The sequence below is a fragment of the Gracilinanus agilis genome, chromosome 5 (genome assembly GCF_016433145.1).
Source record: "Gracilinanus agilis isolate LMUSP501 chromosome 5, AgileGrace, whole genome shotgun sequence".
NCBI lineage: Eukaryota > Metazoa > Chordata > Mammalia > Didelphimorphia > Didelphidae > Gracilinanus > Gracilinanus agilis.
The window spans coordinates 197,091,847-197,102,609 of record NC_058134.1 but is presented as its reverse complement, the minus strand read 5'-3'; the positions used below and the strand labels follow the sequence as shown (position 1 = coordinate 197,102,609).

Below are 10,763 nucleotides of genomic sequence, written 5' to 3'. Positions count from 1 at the left end.
GGGGGCGGGGGCGGGGGCGGGGGTGGGGGCAGTGTGGCTTCCAAGCCTCCCCGGGGCCGAAAGAAGAAGCGGATGCAGGAATCAGGGCTGCCTGAGATGAATGACCCTTATGTGCTCTCCCCCGAGGATGACGAAGACCATCAGAAGGATGGCAAGACCTACAGGTGGGGGGCAGAGCCAGGGGGCCGGATGGGGTGAGGATCACTATTTCAGCCACTCCATTTTTTGTCCTGCTTCAAACCAGGACTCTGTTGGGTGACTCTTTCATGTCAGACCCAGTTGCATGTCAGGGCTGTTTGGGAGTAGGAGGGTGGGTGGGGGCAGGGGGGAGGTGACATGACTTCCTCATACTTTGTCCCCACTTTATCTCTCCTTTCTGTTGCCCCAAATTGGAGCATCTTAGTTTGGGGTCCTAGAGTGAAATAGGAGAAATTCTGCAAGTATTTTTGGAGTTTACCTCATTCTTCCAGAGGTCTTGAGTCCCAACTTGGGATCCCCTCCCTGTCCCCAGATGTATTTTGAGGCATAAATTTTCCATCCCTGCTTTTCCAGGATATCTTTCTGACAATTATTGACCCAGCCTCGGTGCCTCCCTGTGGCAATAATGCCTGTTTGATCCCTGTACCTTCTTGCCCCAACATAGTTGGGATGATGGTAGGGGCCTACACACACACAAAAAAAATAATAGCTCCTTCTCCCCTTTTCCCCTCCCTACCTTTTAAAAAGCCATTTATAGTCATTGTAGATGTTTGCTCGGGGTCTAATTAACACAGACCATATCAGACTTTATGATCTTGTCTTTTCCAAAGTTGTCTGTCATCAAAAAGTTATTTATCAGTACTTGTTTGCATGTGACATGCTATACAGAGAGAGAACAAAAATAGTCCTTACCTACTGGAAAAGTCCCAGGTGGTTTGGGGGAACTTTGACCTCACATATAAAGTGGGGATAACCTCAGAGCATAGTCTTGGGCAGAAGCAGACATGTTTGAATGGGAGACTGGTTTCTCTCCTTAATATACCCAGATGGGCAATGTTGTTCCCATTTTAGGAGCCAGGGAAACTGCGGCACAGGAAATGGACAGAGCCCTGGGCTCATGGATTCAGGCTCCACCACCAACTTGCTGTGTGACCCTGGGCAAGTCCTTTTCCCCTCTCTGGGCCTCAGTTTCCTCATTTGTAAAATGGAGAGAATTCTGTTTTATGTCTCCCTTCTAGTGGTATTAGGAGTATTTACATAGGTAATATTTTTAAAAATGAATGATTTGAGCTCAGAAGAAAGGATTGAGAAATAGTGATTTATACCATTTATTTATTGACAATATACACCTTCACCATGGAGAGTGGTCATTCTTCCTGAGTACTTTGTTCCTTTCCTAGGAAGGTATTACTGGAGACTGACTAGGAAGTGTTGCCACCTAAAAAAAAGGGTACATACCATAGTTCTCCAGCCAAAATTTTTTTGAAAGTTCAGTATAGCCTTAATATTACCAGTGTACCTCACTTTGCACACAAATTATTCTTGAAAGGTTGTGACTTAATTTTTTTGTACATTATATCATTTTAATGTACTCGGGCTTATTTCTAAAAGGAATCAACATGAATCCTTTTGTATAAAGGAATAAGCCCTCTAATTGATTTGTGTAAATCTGGATACACATTGAGTTAATTAAAACAAGGTATCACCTTCTAGATTTAAGTCCCATGAGGTTAATTATTTTGACATGGAGATTCATCAGTATCAAACGCTCATGTTAGCATGGTGGTGGTACCTTCCTGGAATGTCAAACACCCTAGTTTCAGCTCTGTCCTAACTAGCTGTGTAACTTTAGGTCACTTGACCTGTTCTGGACCCAAGTTTCCCCATCTGTAAAATGAAGAAGTTTGGACCATCTTTAAGGTCCTTTCTACCATTCCAACTTTCACTTCTTCAGATAGTTCTAGGTGCTCTGCCTCTGCACACCTCTGCTTATGTTCTCCCTAATCTGCCATGGCATTCACTCTAACATCAGAAACTCATGATAGGGAAAGGTCAGGCTTCATTACTCTGCACCTCTTAATTCAGGAGCACTGATATTTTTATGGAGCCAGTGGGAAAGAGTGAACAGAATTACACCTCTTCTAGGTAATAAAAAGGAGTTCCTTCAGAAACTATAGAATTATGAACTATTTGAGTCCTCCTTATAGCAAAGGGGACCTGGGTAAATGGCAACAAACTTGTTGTATGAGAAGAAATTCTCATGGAGATTGGCAGAACTAAGGACCTAGCCCTAATTTTGCTTGCTCTGTGACCCTGGGTAATAACCTATTATATATTAAGACTTTGGTTTGCTCATCTGTAAAACGGGAGGGAAAGGGAAAGTACCTTGAGTTCCTTAGAGCAGTAGTGTCAAACTCAAATAGAAACAGTGGAAAACCACAAATTAACATTATCTATATTGTATTTTTATTTTGTTAAACATATCCCAATTACATTTTAATCTGGTTCTGGCCACACTGAGGAATTTTGAGGGCTACGAGTTTGACAGCTCTGCCTTAGAGGACACATGGTATATGAGTAAGGTATTTGCATTCCTGAGAATTTATGTATATTAACCATTTGCTGACTCATCTTTTTTATGAAGTTAAGTTTCTATCCAAAAACCCAGATTTTATTTTACTAGAATAGTGGTCTTCACCTTTAGCTATGACTTTAAGCTTTGCAACATTTTCTGTACCAGAAGATTGTAGTGAAATAGATTTTTCTTTTTTAATAACCTCCAACATTGTGGGGTATGGTTAGTGTGTTTACTCTTTAAAAACTAACCAAAAAAAAAAACCCTTGAGTTTTCAGGATAGATTCAGAATTGAGGCATTCCTTTACCTCTTAGGAAAAAATTTTGCCAACAGAGGGTAATGTTGGACCCTTCAAATAAGAATGTTGGAACAATGTGAAATAAATAACAGAATTGTCTTACCACTGGTACTGCTTTCATTAACATAATGAATTTGGAGCAGCTAGGTGGCATAGTAGATAGAGTGCTGGGCTTGGAGTCTGGAAGACCTGAGTTCAAGTCCAGATTCAGTCACTAGTTGAGTGACCCTGGGCAAGTCACTTAACCCATATGCCTCAAAAACAACAAAAGACTGGGGGCAGCTGGGTAGCTCAGTGGATTGAGAGCCAGACCTAGAGATGGGAGGTCCTAGGTTCAAATCCGGCCTCAGACACTTCCCAGCTGTGTGACCCTGGGCAAGTCACTTGACCCTCATTGCCCACCCTTACCACTCTTCCACCTATGAGACAATACACCGAAAGTTAAGGGTTTAAAATAAAAAATTAAAAAAAAAAGGCATAATGAATTCAATCTTTAGGGTTGTTTAACACTTTTTATTGAGAAAGCCTAGTCTCTTTTCGGTGTACCTCTAGGCAATAGATAACTTTCTTCATCAGAAAAATGAGGTCTAGAGAAGTGAGTAAGCCTTAAAACATCTCTGGGTTAGAACCTAAGACTCTTGATTCCTCATCAAGGGTATTTTCACTATCATTCCTCTTTAAAAGTACATTTCCCTTTCTCCCTGCTCTTTCTTCCCCCGAAATGACCGGGTGTCTTAGAAATTTGCAATGGGAGATTGGGCTAACATACTAGAATTTAAGTAAAAGTTTTGGTAACAGGAGGAGAGAGGGTTCTGTGTTTAAAATAAAAGCTAGCAGACATGATATTTTCCATTTGAGAATCTCAAACCCTTAACAAATTGCTCTTATAATATACTTAAAGGAGGGAATTGGCAGTGAACATTTCTCACATTTTATAGAAAGAGGAAAAGAGTAGAACCTGAAGCTCAGAAAAGGAACTTGTCCAAGTCTTTTGGCTTCCATTCTGTTACTCTTTTTTTTAGTGCATGTTGCCCTTTCTCAAATGGCTGAGGTAAAACAGTTGGGTTCTATTTCATAGAGCCCTTGCCCAAAGACTCAGCCAAATCTAAACTAATATGGCTTGAAGACATATTACGTGATCCTATTCTGAATGGTGGCATGGCAAAGGGGAAGGGAGCACTTTGATCCCAGCTAGATGTTGAGTAAAAGTGGATCCAGGAGGGGCTGACTCTTGCTTTAGCCTGAGAGACTGGTATTACCTCCTGATAGCTGAAAGAAAAGGAAATGTTTTAGAGCAGAATATTGATGCTGAAACAAAGTTCTTTAAGAAGAGGGAAGATCCCTTTTTAAGAATCCAACTTTCACAGCCTCCCTGGGCAATTGGGGAGTGCATGGGATGCTTTTCCCAGTTTACAGTTGGGGAATTCAAGAAGGAAAGGAATTCACACTCTTAACAGTTGGGGGCAGAAGAAATACATGTGTCATCTCCTGTATGGTTGAATGTCTTACTTAGGGCTGGATTTAGCATGGGAGGAGGGCATGGGATTATCCATGTTTTGGTGGGAGGGTGTCTAATTTGTTGCCCTGGCTGGGCCCAGGTGTCGGATGTGTTCGCTGACCTTCTATTCCAAGTCGGAGATGCAAATCCACTCCAAGTCACACACAGAGACCAAGCCCCACAAGTGCCCGCACTGTTCCAAGACCTTCGCCAACAGCTCCTACTTGGCCCAGCACATCCGTATCCACTCAGGGGCCAAGCCCTACACCTGTTCCTACTGCCAGAAGGCCTTCCGCCAGCTCTCCCACCTCCAGCAGCACACACGGTAAGGCAAGCAGCCCTTCCCTTCCATCTCTTTACTCTCATTCGGCCCATCCTTCCTCCCAGATAAGCTCTTCATTCTCTGTGTTCCTCTGGTTTACTCTTCAAGAACCCTATCTCCCTTGTTTCTCTGTGAGGAATTCTCCTTAGCAGTTTTGGGGGTGTGGGAAATTTGGGATCCTATTACAGTCTATTGGTGTCATGGTCTGTGTGTGTGTATGGAGCTTTTCTGCAGAGCAGACCCTGTTTTTGCTGAATGTCTAAATTTAGTTAGGTATGATGAGGTACAGATCTAATTTTATGGCCTTGTGAATTATCAGGAGCTTGTTCTGCGTGCAAATGATTGTCTCTGAAGAAAGTGTCCCTGGGAACCGTGTTGTGCGTGACCTTATGGAGGACCAATGAATTGATAGGATTATAGATTTATAGCTTGAAGGAGGTCATTTAGTTCATGCCTCTCATTTTACAGATGAGTTTAAGTTCCTTGCTTGTTAAGGTAACAAAGTGGCAAAATTGGGATTCAAAATCAAGTCTTCTGACTCCCAAGTCCGGTATTCTTTCCCTGTACCGTGAGCTTTGATTCACCGCTACAGGGTTAGCAGAAGCCAAGCAGTAGCAGTTCATCACCATTTCTCTGCTATTCTCTGCCACCAACTTAAGCAACTCTGTAGAACTGGGTCTTCTCTTCATTTAGTTCTAGACAGGTCTAAGTGTCTTTGGGAGGAGGGAGGGGGTACTTTCATCCGTCGAGCAACGTCATTTCACCCAGTGGAGAGCTCAGCCCGTGGTGTCGAACTGCTTCCTCCTCCTCCTTCCCCCTTCCCCCTCTCCTCTCCGGCAGGATCCACTCCAAGCTGCATACGGAGACTGTCAAGCCCCACAAGTGCCCGCACTGCTCCAAGACCTTCGCCAACAGCTCCTACCTGGCCCAGCACCTCCGTATCCACTCGGGGGCCAAGCCTTACACCTGTTCCTACTGCCAGAAGGCCTTCCGCCAGCTCTCCCACCTTCAGCAGCACACACGGTAAGGGAGAGTGGCGGGCGACCGCCCCCCCGCTGGCATGCCCTCCCCACCCCCGCCCTGGACACACACAACAACCCGCATGCAGGGGGCAGGGGAGAGACCTGGCTGGAGGAGAGCATCACTGGCAGAACAGAGACAGAGAGAGAAAGGACTGAGTAACAGCGCTGGAAACACCAGTGGGTACCAGGAGAGTTTGTGCGGGGCAGAGATGTACCAGGGAGATACAATGGCTGTGATGCCATACCCCTGATACATAGGAGATGGAGACAGACTTGGAGCAGAGACGACTTCTCCCCTCCCCCACTACCCTCCCCTAAAATATACCCACATACACATACACTTTGCAAGATATTTCCCTTGCAGTGGAAATTGATGTGGAAGAAATCAGATCAACATCCCATAGGGCATTGACTTTGTGGGACCCTCATTTCATCTCACAAAGCAAAGGAATCCTGATCAAGATGATGGCTCCTATAGAAAGGTACCAATCTAGTGAAGCCAAGTCCAGCCAGTGAGACTCCAGGGGAAAGACCAGAAGAAAGCCATGGCCCAGTTCCCAACTGGAACATAATATTGGGACGTCACAGAAGCCTGAGAATCTTCAGCCATCTGAGAAACAGCTTCTTTGTCAGCTTCACAAGGGTGCCTGATGATTCTATGCCATTTGAATATGAATATGGAGAAGAATGGAGGAATGGAGCTTGATGATCAGGAAGGTCTCATAATCATGGATTCTCAAATATGACTGTGGGACCAATCTCCAACCACCCATCCTATGGGCCTTTGACAGACTTGTCACGGATACAAACCTCCTACCTTTATAGGTGCTCATACCTCTCACTCTGGAAAGAGAAAAGAACCTCAAGTGTCCATAATGAGAGATGGCAAGTCCTATGATGACACTGGCTTATTGGGCCATCATTTGGATGAACTGACAAGCATTTGGCTGAAGGGGTAGAGTCAGGTGTCAGGTGTCAAACATTGAAGAGTCTTCAGCCCATGCCTGATATAGGAATGAAGTGGCCTAGTTAGTTCAAGCTAGGCATTTCTTGGTATTTCATTGCCTGTCTAGGTAGAGCCTCAGAGTCTGTTATGTGCATTGTTATCAGCCCTGCTCTCTGGGTTCTGCAGCAATCTTCCTTGGTATCACTCAGGGCTTAGAGCATGATTCCTGGCTGTAGTGCGGGAATTAGGGAGGTCGGACATGGGAAGTCCCATTCTTACTGTGGTCTTAGAAATGGCTTCTGAGCATTGATTGGATGAAATTACTGTCAGGGTTGACCTGCATAAAAAATTGCATTGATACCTGCCCTGTGGGGGCACAGGAACTTTATTTACTATGTGAATGTTGGGAAGAAATAGCAACACTGACCTGTAAAGAGTATATATCTAAGCTCCCCAGTAACAGGAAGCAGCTATGACTGGCAGGAAGGGGAAAGGAGGATTTGGAAAAGGCTTGATTTTCCAAGAATCAGCTTTGAGTAGCATTATTAATGTTCCTGCTTTTCTGCTTTTCTCTCCTCTTGCAGAATCCATACCGGAGATCGACCATACAAATGTGCACACCCAGGCTGTGAAAAAGCCTTTACTCAACTCTCCAACTTGCAGGTAACTGCCCCACCAACAAGAGTACTTGAGCAGGCCCTATCCTTAGGCAATAGCATTATAACTGTAAGAGTCCAGTTGAGTGTGATTCTGGAATCTCCATTATAAACCATTTTACCTGGGCTCCCATAGGACCTTAGAGATCAGGTATTTACATCTAGCTTTCTCCTTACCAAGAAGGCCTCCTCTGGGAAAGGGCTTAGCCAGAGAGTCTCTGGCCTGGCAGGCATCTTGGGTGGGCTCAAGAGCACTAAAGGCAAATACTGATGTTAGTTTGTCATCTTTCACCCAGTCCCACAGACGACAGCACAACAAAGATAAACCCTTCAAGTGCCACAACTGTCATCGAGCATACACAGATGCAGCCTCATTGGAGGTGCACCTCTCCACACATACAGTGAAGCATGCAAAAGTGTATACCTGTTCAATCTGCAGCCGTGCATACACATCGGTGAGTGCTCCTTTCTTTTCTGCAGCCATAAAAAAGCCTAGTCCTGGGGGAAAAGACCTTACTTACATGAAAGTATCTTAAGATAGCATAGTCTCTGAGAGAAGTGGAATGGTTTGCTATTTCCTTCTGCACTGGATCTTTTTGTCAGGTAGTCAGGTTAAGTGACTTGTCCAAGGTCACAGCTGGGAAAAGTGTCAGGCTGGATTTGCTTGGGTCTTCTGACTCCAGGCCCAGTGCTCTAACCACTTAGCAACAGCTACCTCTGTACTGTTATGGCAGATTTAAATGATGATCTACTAAAAGAGTTGTTAGATCCTTGAAAGAAATTGTAGGATGCCTCTCTTTCCTTCATATCGCCTGAAATTATAGTTCCGTCTTGTCTGACTCTTGGTTACCCTGTGGATTACAGTGTCCAAGGAGTTTTCTTGGCAAAGATACTAGAGTGGTTTGCTATTTCCTTCTTCGGTGGATCCTTTTGTTGGGCAAAGTTTAAGTGACTTGCCCAAGGTCATACAACTAATGTCTGAGGCCAGACTTGATCTTGGGTCTTCCTGACTCCAGGCCGAGCACTTATTCATTAAGCTACCTAGCTGCCTGACATATAGTAGGCATTTAATAAAAGTTCTTGGATTACCTTTATGCAAAAATCCCAAAACTCTATAAAGTCAGGGAGTGGACAGGGTATCTTTTTAAGTTTCATTCCAGTAAGAAGATTTTTTCACATTTCTATTCAGATAGAGTGGGCACATGGATAGAGAATTTGTTGTTAACTCCATGTAATGGTCTGCATGAAGCACTTATCCTGAAAACCAAAAGAAGCCAGGCTATGTATGCTTTCTGTGTCTTCCTCTTTTCTTCTAATCATTGTGTGAAATCCCTCAGGAGACATACCTGATGAAACACATGCGAAAACACAATGCTCCAGATCTCCAGCAGCAGCAGCAGGTATCAGCAGTATCAGCAGCAGCCGCTGCCGCAGCAGCAGTGGCCCAGGCCCAGGCCCAGGCTCAGGCTCAGGCCCAGGCTCAAGCTCAGGCCCAGGCTCAAGCTCAAGCTCAAGCTCAGGCTCAAGCTCAAGCTCAGGCTCAAGCTTCCCAAGCCTCACAGCAGCAGCAGCAACAGCAGCAGCAACAGCACTTCCAGCCCCCTGGGGCAGCCCCCCAAGGTGGGGGTGGTGGGGACAGCAATCCTAATCCTCCACCCCAGTGTTCCTTTGACCTGACCTCCTACAAAACAGCTGAGCACCATAAGGACATTTGCCTCACAGTTACCACCAGCACCATCCAGGTGGAGCACCTGGCCAGCTCCTAGAGACTTGATTCCAGCCGACTGAGGGAAGAGAAGAGGCCCCATCTCTGTCCCCCCCCCCCCCCAATCTGCACCCCCTCTACCACTGCCCTACCCTACTGGCAAGTGGCAGGATTTGGCTCCACTTTCTTGGACCTTTGGCTTCAGCTTCCTACAAAGGACACCACCCTACTCCCAGCTCTTTGCTCAAAGAGCAACAACTCTTTGGGTCTGAAAAGGAACTCTGAGTTGCCAAGTGGGGCCCAACTGTATTCCCTACAATCATATGGTGAAAGGGCTATGAAAGTTGTAGTGGGGAAGGGGGTGGTGAGTATTTAAGGAAGAGGCTTTCTGGTGGCAACCTTGAAATATGCCAAACCTGAGATCTTCCTTTCCCCATACCCTCACTTCAGAAATTGGGTTAATTTCCAGCAAAAGGGGGAAAGACCAAGAGGTTGACCCCTCCAAGCTATTGGAGAGGAGGGAACCCCAGACCCAGGCCTTTGTTGCTCTGTTTTCACCTACAGATGGACAAGTTCATTTGGCTTTTGCCCCTGCTCTGCCTGAGGCAGTAGGAGAGAGATTTTTTATTGGTGGGGAGGGGGCTGGAGTTAAGACCTCCTGGAATGAATCTCTGGATTACTAAGGGACGGAGGCTGTGGTCCCCAAGGGGCCAAAGATTCCCCATATGGTTTAAGAAAAAAAAAAAAAAAGGAGGGAAAAGTTTTCCTTGGAGTATTGGTCCCTCTCCTTTCCCTTCTTCAGTCACTCTTTGGTCCCCCAACCAATCCTTTCCCCTTTTGGCCAAAGCCTTGCTCTCAGAGGCTTTCCCCATCTTTAGGCCCTGGGAGCCAGGTAGCCCCAAGGAGTTTCAGGACATTTGTGTTCTTAATGAAACCCAAAGCAAAAGGGGCTATAGAAAAGGGAAGAGTTTGGACTGGAGTTAGATCCCTGAGGTGTTGGGGCCATTTGAATGGGACATGGATTTATATATAAATATATATATATAAATATATATATATATACACCCACTTACCACGGCCATCTTTGTAACCGTTTCTTTGTTGTTTATAAATGCATTATCTCTGAGAATTTTCATTTTCAATTTTTTTTCATTATTTTTTCTCATGTATTTTTTTGTTGTCTATTTTTTCTTTTCCCTTTTTCATCTCTGACCATGGTATTTTTATTTCATTTTGTCTTTTTAAAAAATCATGGCAAATTTCAGAGAAGAGAAGATGCCACAAATCAGGAAACCAGTTGTTATAAAGCAATTTAAACATGGGGGAGGGGGGAAGAAAAACGTGTACAAAACAAAGGGTGTTTTTAGAATATTGTATAGAAATAAATTCATGTCAAAGGATCAGAGGCAGTGGAGGTGCTGGTGTGAACAAGTATGGGGGAAAAAACTCAAGTAGTTTGAAGGGATGGACTTTAGGAAGTATAAATTTCAGAATAAGGCCCCGTTTTGCTGATGCACTAGTAATGTTGTATAAAGGTCTGAAAAAAAGTAATAGTTACTGAGAACAGGGTTTCACTGTGTGCATGGAAAGGTCTTCCTATTCCTTAGTTAAGAGATGAAGTGAAATTTGGTCACCAGAAGCATACACAGGCTGTTGTTCCACCACCCAGAAGCACAGTATGTGGCGATTCAGACCTAGCACTTGGGCATGTATATGCCTATTGGGATGTATCAAAAGTTAAAAGGGAATTTAGTTCAGCAT

At 44.6% G+C, this 10,763-nt stretch overlaps 1 protein-coding gene across 1 annotated transcript in view; it reads left to right on the top strand.

Annotated features, from left to right (window-relative positions):
* Nucleotides 1-10,199, top strand: part of ZNF384 (zinc finger protein 384) — a 23,340-nt gene extending 13,141 nt beyond the window's left edge. Inside the window, exons 5-11 of the mRNA XM_044679501.1 lie at nt 3-164; nt 1,051-1,137; nt 4,452-4,676; nt 5,514-5,696; nt 7,226-7,304; nt 7,594-7,752; nt 8,635-10,199. Coding sequence (XP_044535436.1) covers nt 3-164; nt 1,051-1,137; nt 4,452-4,676; nt 5,514-5,696; nt 7,226-7,304; nt 7,594-7,752; nt 8,635-9,063 — 1,324 coding nt within the window. The 3' untranslated portion in view covers nt 9,064-10,199. The remainder of the gene's footprint in view (nt 1-2; nt 165-1,050; nt 1,138-4,451; nt 4,677-5,513; nt 5,697-7,225; nt 7,305-7,593; nt 7,753-8,634) is intronic.
* The last annotated feature ends 564 nt before the right edge of the window (nt 10,200-10,763 follow it).